General features: G+C 39.0%; 1 protein-coding gene across 4 annotated transcripts in view; it reads left to right on the top strand.

Moving 5' to 3' along the window:
• CASK (calcium/calmodulin-dependent serine protein kinase (MAGUK family)) overlaps nucleotides 1-13,410 on the top strand; it is a 405,996-nt gene that overhangs the window by 328,183 nt on the left and 64,403 nt on the right. For all 4 annotated transcript variants that reach the window (XM_011980193.1, XM_011980192.1, XM_011980191.1 and 1 more), the window contains 2 exons: nucleotides 9,483-9,560; nucleotides 12,084-12,164. In XM_011980193.1, the coding sequence (XP_011835583.1) occupies nucleotides 9,483-9,560; nucleotides 12,084-12,164 (159 nt within the window). The remainder of the gene's footprint in view (nucleotides 1-9,482; nucleotides 9,561-12,083; nucleotides 12,165-13,410) is intronic.

Here is a 13,410-nt window from a genome sequence, read left to right as displayed (position 1 = left end):
CATCTACTCAGGAGGCTAAGGCAGGAGAATCACTTGAACCCCGGAGGCAGAGGTTGCAGTAAGCCAAGATCGTGCCATCGCACTCCATCCTAGGTGACAGAGCGAGACTCTGTCTCAAAAAAAAAAAAACAAAAAGAAAGAAAAAAGTTCTTCCTAGTGTTTAATTGTAGCTCCTTAAGTTTCTGAAAATGCCATTTTAAATTTTGCAATGTTTCTTTCACGCTTACGTTTCCCATCATACAATCTTTAGGCCACTGCTAAATACACTGCTGTTCTCCAAGCTTGAACTACATCTTTAATGATGTGCAGCTTCGACCTTCCAGGCTCAGGCAATCCTCCCACCTCAGCCCCCCAAGTAGCTGGGTTTATAGGAGTGCACCACCATGCCTGGCTAATTTTTGTATTTTTTGTAGAGACAAGGTTTCCACATGTGGCCCAGACTGGTCTCAAACGCCTATCCTCAAGCTATCTGCCCACCTCAGCCTCCCAAGGTGCTGGGATGACAGATGCAAGCCACTGCACCTGGCCTCAACAAGTTTATATGTGAACTTGAGCAAGAAAAATAGATTTTTAGATCTTACAAAGTTTTCTGTGATCTCCAACTTCAGAAAATCAGTTCCAGTACAGTAATTGAATATCAGTTCCCTGTGTCTCAATATTAAATCAGCTTTCCCTAATATTTTGCTGGATTTCAAATGTATATGAGAAAATACCTGTTATGTATTGATGGCTGATCTGCTCAGTTCACTGAAAAGATGTGACATTGGAACTTTGTTCCTATTTATCCACATAATTCACAGAAACTGTGAAGAAAGTTCTTAATAAGATAGTCTGTGTTTCCAGAACAAGTTATTTCAGTGTTCATTATTGCTACACAGTGTAATTCTGTGCACACTGTTATTATCTGTTTTATTAGGATCATCACAGACACATGCATTAAATACTTTGCAGCTAAATATTTGACTCTTGCAAACTTTAATTCTTTTCCAGCAGGAAACTTCTTCAGTATCTATAAGTGATAAGATGATGGTTGCTAGTGAACATCAGTGTTCTTTGCAACCCTACAAGCCTATGCCTACAGTATAGTTGCAAAAGTTATAAACTTGTCCAAACCAATATACATTCTGGTCCTTAGATTTGGTTTTCTCTGTGCAAAAAAAAGTTAGTGGGACATACAACTCAATGATAATTTTTTTTTTTTTTTTGAGACGGAGTCTCGCTCTGTCGCCCAGGCTGGGGTGCAGTGGCCGGATCTCAGCTCACTGCAAGCTCCGCCTCCTAGGTTTACACCATTCTCCTGCCTCAGCCTCCCGAGTAGCTGGGACTACAGGCGCCTGCCACCTCACCCGGCTAGTTTTTTGTATTTTTTAGTAGAGACGGAGTTTCACTGTGTTAGCCAGGATGGTCTCGATCTCCTGACCTCGTGATCCGCCTGCCTCAGCCTCCCAAAGTGCTGGGATTACAGAATGATAATTATTTTATAGCTTCTTACCATGCATTCCATTTTAAATGTTGATCTTGATAAATACTGCACATACACTATGAGCCAAACAAAGGTTTCTATTTGAGAACTAAGAAATCAGAAGATAATGTGATATCATGGAGTATGATAAAAAATGAAACTTGATTTAGTGCTTTGAATGTAAATAAAAGGTGACATATTAACCGATTTCATCATTCTTATGTTTGAAAGTACAGTCTCAGGAGATTTGAATTTAATATCACCACCAAGTTTATTCTGCTTCATTTGAAACAACCCATGTCAAATGTAGAATGTGGTCTCTTTACGGAACTGTGGCGACACTTCCTAAGACAGAAAGATGAATGAAGCGTGTCAGTGTAGCTATGTGTGGTCATATCTGACTCAGTGCCAGAGATTTGCAGAGAGCAGGCCTATCTGTGAGTGAGACAATATGAGACAGTCTGTTTCCCTTGCAGCTGTTCACATTTCCTTGTTTTGCCCTGGTGTTGTATGTGCGTGGTTTTGTTTGTTTGTTTGTTTTAATAAAAAGTGCTGAATTTGCGTAATGGTAATTTCATTAGAAAAAGAGAGTAAACAAGGCTGGGCGCAGTGGCTCAGGCCTGTAATCCCAGCACTTTGGGAGGCCAAGACAGGTGGATCATGAGGTCAGGAGATCGAGACCATCCTGCCTAACACGGCGAAACTCCGTCTTTACTAAAAATACGAAAAAAAAATTAGCCAGGCCTGGTGGTGGGCGCCTGTAGTCCCAGCTACTCAGGAGGCTGAGGCAGGAGAATGGCATGAACCCATGAGGTGGAGGTTGCAGTGAGCCGAGATCGCGCCACTGCACTCCAGCCTGGGTGACAGAGCGAGACTCCGTCTCAAAAAAAAAAGAAAAAGAGAGTAAACAGTAACAGATTCATTCTTGTTTTCCCTCTGGGGATAATTTATTAACATTCTTCCTTCTCTCTTCCTCCCCGTTCACACCTCAGCTTTACAAATATACCTGATATCTTCAAATTTCAGGAAAGCAAATAACAAGAGGAAATAATTTCATTTTGTCATTCCAATATACCTTGAATTTAAGCTTCTAGAGCAGGCATTCACAAACTATGACTCTTGGGCCAAATCCAGCTGGCCACCTGTTTTTTGTAAATAAAGTTTTATTGGAACACAGCCATGCTCATTCATTTATGGATTATTAACAGCCACCCTCACACAACACAACAGGGTTTAGTGGCTGTGACAGAGACCATATGGCCTTCAAAGCCTAAAATATTTCCTATCTTGCCAGGATAGGATTAGGATCCTGACATTCTATTTTTTTCTTTCTTTTTTTTTTTTTTTTCTTGAGACAGAGTCTCTCTCTGTTGCCCAGGCTAGAGTCCAATGGCGTGATCTCGGCTCACTACAACCTCCGCCTCTCGGGTTTAAGCAATCCTCTCTCCTCAGCTACCCTAGTAGCTGGGACTACAGGCGTGCACCACCACACCTGGCTAATTTTTGTATTTTTAGTAGAGAGGGGTTTCGTCATGTTGGCCAGGCTAGTCTCGAACTCCTCACCTCAGGTGAGAATCCTGACATTCTTTAACATGGCAAGGCTTGTAATTGATTAGCTAATAGTTTTCAAATCATATTGAGTGTATTTTTTCCCTGCAGCCTATAAATAGAATTTTATACAGCTTTTTTCCCAAGTATTTGCCAAAGACCTCTCCCTGGCACAAGGCACTGTGTATTACTGAATTCTAGTAACAAGCTGAGGAGATCTGGATGAGAGAAAGGACAGCATATCAGCAGGGCAGGGTCAGGTCCCTGCTACTCTGGCTGTATGACCCTGACCATGACACTTCACCTGACTGGAACTCAGCTTTTGACTTTTTAAAATGGAGGAGTTGAATCATGTTGACACCTAAGGTCTCCTCTTTTTTTTTTTTTTTTGTACCCCTAACAGAGTCTCATTCTGTCACCCAGGCTGGAGTGCAGTGGCACAATCACAGTTCACTCATCCTGGGCTCAGGGAATCCGCCCACCTCCCAGTCTTGAGTAGCTGGAACTACAGGCAGTCACCACCACACCCAGCAAAGTTTTTTATTTTTTGTAGAGGCAGAGTCTCATTATCTTGCCGAGGTTGGTGTTGAATTCCTGGGCTTAAGTGATCTTCCTATCTCGTATGGCCTCCCCAAGTGCCAGGATTACAGGCATGAACCACCACATCTAGCCCTAAGGTCTCTTTTACCTTGAAAATTGTATAAAGTAAGTCAGACTTGAAAGATACAAAAGAAAGAATTAAATATAGTCAAAACATATTTCTTAATTTTGAGGGAAAGTTTTTAACTGCACATGCAGGATCGAAGAGAAATAATATCTGGTTCCTAAAGAAACAAGCTGAAATAAATACTCCTGATGTGTTTATTTTGTTATTCTGAATTTTTAAAAAATCTGCTTACAATTTCTATGTACTAGTCCAAATATAATACTTATTTTTTCTAGAGGAAGCATTTCTTAAACACTGCTGTGTACTCAGCCTCATGCTAGGGGCTGTTACCTAATGTCAGAGAACCCGAGTCTGGTCGTGGGAAAGAAAAAGAACCACTTAAACAGCATGTTCTATAATAATGTACCTCAGACATTCAGTTCCCTCTTGGCTGTTGATGCCCTTGGGGTGGCAGACACCCCGGGGTTGGCTCTGTCCTGAGTTGCAGACGTATGGTTTCTGCATCGCCAGTATACTCAGCACCTGGTCTCAGAAACATGTTCTCGTCGCCTGACCCCAGGGGTTACCACATAGCTTTTTACTTCTGAGTCCTCTTGTCCTCCTGGGCAGGGCTGCATCCAGATGGCTCCAGCCAGGCTGCCTTCTTCAGTGTCTCCTTGACTCATGGGAAACACACACATGCTTAACTCAACATACACTACAAGCATGATCTGCCCCAGGTGGCCTCCAGCCATAAAAGAGGCAGGCACCAGTCTCTTTTTGCTTAGGACCCCAAATGCCACATGTCAAGCTGCCCCAAGGACTCTCTCACACACAGAGATCCTTCCTAGTGTACCAAAGTGGGCCTATAAGTTGCTACAACTCAGCAAGCATCCCTCCAGAGAATGCGATAGTGAGCTCTTCTGGCTGGTACCTCCAGTGTCTAATGTGTGGTTCTTTTGGGGCATCTACCAACCTGCACTTTATATGAGGGAGGGTGCAATCCCCTCTCCTTTCTTCCCCAACAAGAATGAGAAGGAAATAATCAAATACTTGCTCTTCTTAGTCCTGTGACTCCTACAAATCCCAGACTCCTGCCTCTATAGGCAGAATGAGGGGTCCTGGGGTGAATGTGGAGGGTCATTTTGGCTGCCTTTCAGCAAGCCCTGGAGAAGTGGTCTAGCAGCTTCATAGCAGGTTCAGTGCCATTTACTTCTTCTTGGCCTTAGCTTTGGGCTTTAGTTGAAAGTCCAAGACTACTGGTAAGGTCCCAAGTAACATTTTATATATTCTTTATATATGATGAAATGGGGGGTGGGTAAAGGGTAAGAAAGACAAGCTGCAGTCTTCCTTTGTTCTCAAAGTCCAGCTACCTCTCACTTGCCCCAGACCTTGGCAAAACTCTACCTAGATTTGAAATTTGAGTCCTGCATATCCTTGCAGGCAGCATATAGTATGCAGATGACCCATGAGAATGAGAAATCCAAAAGCACTATGTTTCTAACTGTTTTTAAACACTTTAATGTTACATCGCATTCGAACTTTTTTCCATTGATGACTTTATTTACCTGCTTTGCCATATTTCTCAAATGCTTTGTATATGCTATGGATATCACTAAAGTATTTTAAGTCTCTAAGACAAAAATATAGAAGTTGGTGGGGAGAAATGAAGGTTGACATATTATGCATATACATCAAGATAGTCTCCAACTTCAGGTTGCCCACTGAGATCATTGCCAGTTGATAATTGCTGGTGACCAAACTACTTACTCTCAGGTCTCCAAAGGGATGAATCCTTCATACATTTCTGGGCCTTTGGTTATACAGATTTTTGGAATTTGTGAGCTCTTTGAAGACAGGAACTCTCATCTTTTTCATCTCTGTATCCCTAGTACATAGAACCCCACATTTTAGTACATAGTAAGACTTCAATAAATACTGAGTGGATAGGTATGTGAATGAACCAACAAAGGGTCACTTCTCTCTGACAGTGACAAAATAAGCCCATTCCTCACTCCCTCCTGCTTCAGTTCTTGCTTGCCCTTTTGGTTGATGAACCGGCAGCTGAGATTCACAGTGTATTCTTTGCCACATGGACACCATCCTCTCTATCCTGTGGCTGGCTTAACAGGTGCAGTTTCTAGGACTTGAGAGCTGCAGTTTTTAGAAGAAGCAGAGCCCAATGCCCCCACCTCAGGTAGAAGCCCCATCTTTTAATTCCTTCCCATTGTATCTGCCTTTCATATTAAGCATCCCACCTCCCCCTCACTCCCCCCGCCACTACTTCTACTGAACTTTAGGTGAATTTAATTTAATTTAGGTGATTCAACTGGATCAGACCAGACCAAATGTATGGAATAAAATTTGGTCTGAACATATTCCTTGGAGCAGTGCCTTAAAAGAGATTCCAGGCACTTGTGTGCCATCTATGAAGTTGTGCGGATAGAACAGCAGTTCTCACTTGACCACTCTGTGCCTCATTTTTCTCATCTTAAAGTGGGGTAATCAACTGCATAGGATTGTTTGAAGTTAAATGAATGAGTATATGTTAAGAGCTTAGACTAGTAACGATCATCTAGTAAGTGCTCAGTAAAAGTAGTAATTACCATTGTTGCTCTTAAGTAGTAGTACTATTAATACTCTCAAAAGTTAGCACTGGACATAAGATTTTCAAATACCTAAGGAGTTTATTAAAGCACAGATTTCTGGACCTCCTTCTTAAATTCTGATGTAGTAGGTCTGAAGGGGGGTCCAGGAATCTATGTTTCATAAGTACTACATCTGATTCTGCCACACATTCTTAAGAAATTACAGATATAAGACCTAAGCAACTGTATTTGACATAGTAAGACCAGGCCAAAAATTGTCTCCAATTTGGGGAGTTGTGGGATTATTTTTTCTTTGTGAGAAAAATGGATGTCCATTTATTAAATGTTTAAATAGAAATGAACCATAATCATAGTTGAAAATGTTGAAGATAATAGTCCTTGATCAAGAAAAAGGCAAAACTTAGTTTATCATGGAATTATACATTATAAAGTGATAGTGCTATCAACTTGTAAAGCCTCAAATTAAATTTGCTTTCTTTTCCTCAAATATGTTTGAGATTTTTTTTAATTTTAATTTTTTTCGAGACAAAGTCTTGCTCTGTCACGCAGGCTAGAGTGCAGTGATGCGATCATAGCTCACTGCAGCCTTGACCTTCTGAGCTCAAGCAATCCTCCTGCCTCAGCCTCCCGAGTAGCTGGGAATACAGGCATATGCTACCATGCCTGGCTAATTTTTGTATTTCTTTTGCAGAGACAGGGTTTTGCCATGCTGCCCGGGCTGTTCTCCAACTCCTGGGCTCAAGCAGTCTGCCTGCCTCAGCCTCCCAAAGTGCTGGGATTACAGGTGTGAGCCACTGCACCCAGCCGGGTTTGAGATTTTATAAAAATAGTTATGTATTCACTTAGATTATTTAAACTTTCCTTGATAATTAATATTATGACACATCAGGTGATGACTAAATGTGTTTTTAAAGTGTTATGTATTTTTTTAATTGTGATAACAACACTTAACAGGAGCTCTACCCTCTCAACAAATTTTAAAGTGCACAATACAGTATTGTTGGGCGGGCACGGTGGCTCTAGCCTGTAATCCCAACACTTTGGGAGGCTGAGGCGGGCAGATCACAAGGTTAGGAGTTAGAGACCAGCCTGGCCAACATGGTGAAATGCCATCTCTACTTAAAATACAAAAAAATTAGCCGGGCATGGTGGCACGTGTCTGTAATCCCAGCTACTCAGGAGCCTGAGGCAGGAGAATTGCTTGAACCCAGGAGGCAGAGGCTGCAGTGAGCCGAGATTGAACCACTGCACTCCAGCCTGGGAGACAAAGCAAGACTCCATCTCAAGAAAAAAAAGAAAAAACAAAGTGCACAATACAGTATTGTTAATGATAGACACAATGTTGTACAGCAGATCACTAGAACGTACTCATCTTGCAAATGTAATGTAGTGTGTGTGTGTGTTTCATGGTTTCATAGTTTTTTTGGTTTTGCATTTTGTTTGGGTTTGGGTGGTGATTTTTTGTTGTTTTACTATTTTTATTGCATGCGTGCAGTGCAATTCATTTTTATAGGCTAGTCTGGAAACCTAATCACTATTTATAACATAATTTTGGGGGGAAAATATGATCCCAGTTACAACATTGACATTTCTTTAGAGATAGAAAGCATTCAGAAGATGGAGACTGCCCACATATATTTTACAGGGATTTGGGCAAACTTTAGTGGACCAGCCACAAATCACCAGTTCACTAAAATGTTGATATAATGTTTTAAATAGAGCAGCATTTTACTAGTCTACTTATACTATTTATTTAATCTCTGATTTAGTAGTGCTTTCTTAATTAATACATCATTTAAAAAATTGTCCCTGCTCTATCTTCACATTGCTTTTGTTAGGCATTTTTATGTATGATGTGGCCCAAATATTTACAAGTCATAAAAATTTATCTTGCATCAGTATAAACAAATCTGACTGTAATCTGAAGAATGTTTATAGTCAGTATTTCACTTCTCAACTAGCATTGGTGTACAGAGTAGGTGAAGAAAAAAAAAAAAGAACAAAACTGACAACAAAAATCCCCACCTATTTTAGAGAAGTTAGGAAATAGAAGTGTTCACACCAGCTGAGGTCATCTTTAACTTTTCACTTTTCAAAGCAGACTGTTGACTATGAAACATTTTATTTGAGGTAGAAATTAATATTTTAATTGTATTTCTAAACTACAGAGATTTTTCTCTAAAGAATTAAATGTATGTTCTTCAGAAAGCTGAACTTTGGATCATTTAGGTTTGTGGAATTTTAGAAATATATTTAGGTTTGTGGAATTTTAGAAATATATTTAGTTTCTTTTTTATTTTTTTGGAGACAGAGTCTTGCTCTGTTGCCCAGGCGGGAGTGTAATGGCGTGATCTCGGCTCACTGCAACCTCTACGCCTCAGGTTCAAATGATTCTCCTGCCTCAGCCTCCCAAGTAGTTGGAGTTACAGGCGCCCACCACCACGCCTGACACATTTTTTTGTATTTTTAGTAGAGACGGGGTTTCGCCATGTTGATCAGGCTGGTCTCGAACTCCTGACCTCAGGTGATCCGCCCACTTTGGCCTCCCAAAGTTCTGAGATTATAGGCATGAGCCATCGCGCCCGATGTATATTTACTCTCTTTTCAGTGTCTTCTCTACCCTGAAGTTGCAGAGTCAAAAGAAAAAAAGTTTATGTCCTTGACTTCCTGCTGAAGGATACCACTGATTCTGTTAATGAACAGCCCTAGTAAAACAACCATAAACCTTTGTGAGAACATTCCTTCCTAGAAGGAGTTGGGTTTGCCCTTTCCCAAGATTTAGGTTCCTGTGAAAATTCTTCCAGACGTGCCTTGGCCAGAAAGCATTCTTTCATTTTACTCCGTATAGACATGCCTTGGCCAGAAAGCATTCTTTCATTTTACTCCGTATTCAGGCTATTGAAAATTCCTTCTGTCAGAGGAAACAAACTCTGTGATTGAGGAAATATTGACGAATTTAAAATGACAAGGAAATTGCCACATTGACAGAATTTTGGTCCATCTATTTAAAGGCGATTTTTTGAAAAGATATGCATGAGACTCATATTCTGACAAGTTTCACGGAACAATTCAGAGGTTATTACCAAGAGGATCCCACTGAAATCATCAGCCTGCCTTTTTAAAAGGAAAATATTGTTTAGTGAAATAATAAATACAAAGCTCTGAATTTTAGCAAAGAATTGTGAGTGTTTACTGGATTTCCTTCTTTGCTTTTTAGCTGTATGACAAAATAAACACAAAGTCTTCACCACAAATCAGGAATCCTCCAAGTGATGCAGTACAGAGAGCCAAAGAGGTAAGTGATGTATTTTATAGAAGTATTTGGCGTCATCATATTTGCTACCTTTATTGAAGACATTTCTGTTGTGCATTAAGAGGCAGTTTCCCTGGAGTCACAATTTGACTCATTATATTCAGATTTAGTATTTCTAAGTTTATTACTGAACATACAGAAAAGAAAAAAAGATCTCTGCAGCAATATTGCCTAGATTTCTAGTTCTGGTTCTGCAATGTAAACTTGAATACATTACCATCACTTTTACTTCTCTTTTTCTGTTTTTTAAAAAAGAAAGTTATTTTACAACACTTGGTGGAAATAGACATGCTATAAAAATTTGAGTTGCTTTTTGAAGGTGGTAATGTTTGAAAGTTAATTAAATTTCTGTAGCATTAAATATACTGAGTTTAAAGAAGTCATTTTTGTAGATTGTCAATGTATGTGGCTATATCTGTCACAAACTTTTAAAAACCTATTTATGATAGAAACACGACATTGCAGAAAGCTTGGAAAATAAAAATAGATCCATAATCTCATCACCCTAACACAGTAGTTTCCATTTTTATATATCGTTTTCCAGTCACTCTCCATTTGCATATAAATTTTTTATAGTTGTAATCAAAATGTGTCTTTTTTTAACCTACCATTATATAATAAGCATATTTCCATGTTTCTACTTGATCTTTACAAATATAACTTCTAATGACTGTAATATTTTTCTTTGCTGTTATTAAAGTATAACATATTAGCAATTCTCCCATTGTTAGACACATAGGTTTTTTTTTTCTTTTCATTTTTTGATCATGTCAGTCTTTGTGCAAATAAACATTTTTGTTTTAGAAAAATTATTTCTTATAAAGTGAAATTACTAAGTGAAAGACTATGAAGGACACAGTCCCTTCCCTACCAGATTTTAAACACAAAGTCTGTACTGGAACATGGTGTATGTTTACTGAGAAATGAGACCCAGGCAGTGGAGGCCGCCCGGCCTGCCCACTTGGTCAGGACTAGCTTGGAGGAATTGTCTCTGACTTCGCCCCCGAGGGCTCATAGAAGGAAATTAAGGTATCACTGATAGAGGCATGAATCACCACCCTGTCTTCACAATACGCGGATAGAAGCAGAGACTCTGGGGACAATTCTTTGGCTCAAATGGACAATGAAAACCTGCTGGTTTTCCCCTAGCCCTGCTTATGTGGAAATACCACACCTCTGTATTTAAAAATAAACTAGGAGAGGAGCAAGGACCCAGAGAGAGTGTGTGGTTTCGTCCTCTCATTTCACTAGTAGAAAAACTCAGAGCATAAAATACACCAAGGATAATTGGTTTATCATCTTGAAACAATATGAATTAACAGCATAACCAGCACTCTAATGAACAGGGTATTTGGATAAGAAAGTTCTGTCATTTTTGCTTGTTTGTTTTTTCTTCCCTGAGGCAGTAGTTGAATAGCACAGAACATTCTAGTTATGATGCTAAAATCTAAGGCTCGGGCCATGTGACCTCACAACATCCCCTCCTGCCCCAGTAGGAAGCTTTTGTATGGTTTTCACAGGTTGAGGTGAGAGTCCTCCTGGATGAGTGGTGGTATGCTCCTGCCATCCAGTTGTGCTGAAGCAATCCTTGATTGGCTTGATGGTTGGAATTCAATTGAGTGTAATGCAAACCTCTCTGAATCCAGCCGTCTGCAGTTAGAATAGCAGCAGGTGTTTACTCAGAAAAAGAACAGAGGCTTTTTCATGGGTTCGTGTCCCATAAATAAACAGGTAAACTCCATCCTGGTGGTAAAGGAGAACTTTTGAAAACAATTTTATTTGAACACAACCATTTTTACCTGTGCAGAAAAATGTTAATAACTAATTAGTGAAGAAAATTTGAGTGGAAAGAAAAAATAAGGCTTTAAAAAATTGTTCTCTTAGGCTCCCTGGCATTTAACCCTAAGAGCCATTAGCAGAGGCATGGCTTTCTCTATGTGGGCAGATGACTATGGGGAATAACATTGATCTGGCAGACATTTTTGCATTTTCTACATTACTTAAAGAAAAATTACTTGTGTATTCTTAATTAAGTGGTCTAATTAATTAGTACTGTTCTTGAAATCATTTTTATTTGTGCCAGTGTCATTTTGACATTTCTAAAGGGAACTGGCAGTGCTGTTAATATAAAAGAAAACTTCTTATTAACTTTTTGTCCATATTGATTTTTATGGTGAGTTTGGAAAAAGATATTCAGAGATATTCTTCCGTTAAGTTTCATAAATCCGTAATAAATATATGTTGCAGGCTTGTCATTTTGTTTTGTATTTTTCAATAACTTTTTAGGTTATAGTTGACAGACTATTAGAACAATTTGCTTCATTTTTATTACCATCAATACTGTTCTTCTATGTATTAATAACATTTGAATAAAATGAAAAGTTTTTCAAAATAATTGTTTTGCCTGCCATAAAAATCCATTCATAATTTTTAACTTAAAAGAATTTAACATTATGTAAATCTTGTATCATGTTTGTACTATTACATATCTTGTTTATTTTTTAGGTATTGGAAGAAATTTCATGTTATCCTGAGAATAACGACGCAAAGGAACTAAAGCGTATTTTAACACAACCTCATTTCATGGTAAGTAATAATTAAACTTCCATAGAACTGAAACCTCACTTTCAAAAGAAGTTTTTAAACTACCCTCATAAAATGTATTCAGCTTCATCTCATGCATTTTTATCCATATCATATGAGACTACTAAGATTACAATACCAGGTAATACCAAATATTTTAAGATTCTTTTGTTTACTTTGTGTCACAACCGTAAAGATACTCTTGGTGAAGTGGCTTTTCAGGGACTATACTCATCAGACAAGGGATTTTCTTTCTTATGGGATAGTCCTTTAGTCACTGGAACTGTTTATGTTACTTAAACCACAAAGAACTAAAATTAGAGACAGTTTTCAATAATAAAGAATTGTCTGAATCTAGTTGATATATGGGAAGAATTACATCTCTTTTGACAATGCAAAACTGCTGCACTTTCTTGGTTCATTTCTACTATATGGAAAATGGGGATAACACCTGTATTTAGCCAAATATAAAGCTAAATAACTAAACAAAGCTCAAAATAGATAAGATACTTTTCTGTGGAAAAAGGTCCATGCTTATCTACCTAACTGCAATACAAAAACACAATTACAGATGGAAATTCATGTTGAATATACCATTTTAAAAGCATTAACCACATCAGTTTATGTGGAAAAATATGTGAAAAGTGGAAAATTTACCTCACTGCCCTTTGGGAGAAAATCTGACTTAAAAGCCTTGTTCTTATTACTACTATTGCAGATGATACTTTGAATTTTTATTTATGTATTTACTTTTGAGATAGAGTCTCACCCTGTCACCCAGGGTGAGGTGCAGTGGCGCGATCTCAGCTCACTGCAGTCTCTGCCTCCCAGGTTCAAGCAGTTCTCCTGCCTAAGCCTCCCGAGTAGCTCAGATTGCAGGCATGCACCACGACACCTGGATAATTGTTGTATTTTTAGTAGAGACGGGGTTTTACCATGTTGGCCAGGTTGGTCTAGAGCTCCTGACCTTACCTCCGACCTCAGCCTCCCAAAGTTCTGGGATTACAGGCATGAGCCACCATGCCTGGCCACAGGTGACACTTCTAAAATAATAGTAACAGTATAATATGTGTATCAAAGCAATTGCCTGTGAGTTATTATATATATGCTGTTTTATGATAGTGTTTCTAAACCTTTAACCAAGTTATTGAAATAATTTTTTTTTTTTTTTTTTTGAGACGGAGTCTCGCTCTGTCCCCGAGGCTGGAGTGCAGTGGCCGGATCTCAGCTCACTGAAAGCTCCGCCTCC

This window comes from Mandrillus leucophaeus, unplaced genomic scaffold, assembly GCF_000951045.1.
Source record: "Mandrillus leucophaeus isolate KB7577 unplaced genomic scaffold, Mleu.le_1.0 Scaffold209, whole genome shotgun sequence".
Lineage (NCBI taxonomy): Eukaryota > Metazoa > Chordata > Mammalia > Primates > Cercopithecidae > Mandrillus > Mandrillus leucophaeus.
Note: the sequence above shows the minus strand (reverse complement) of the source record. Positions and strands in the feature narration are given on the sequence as shown.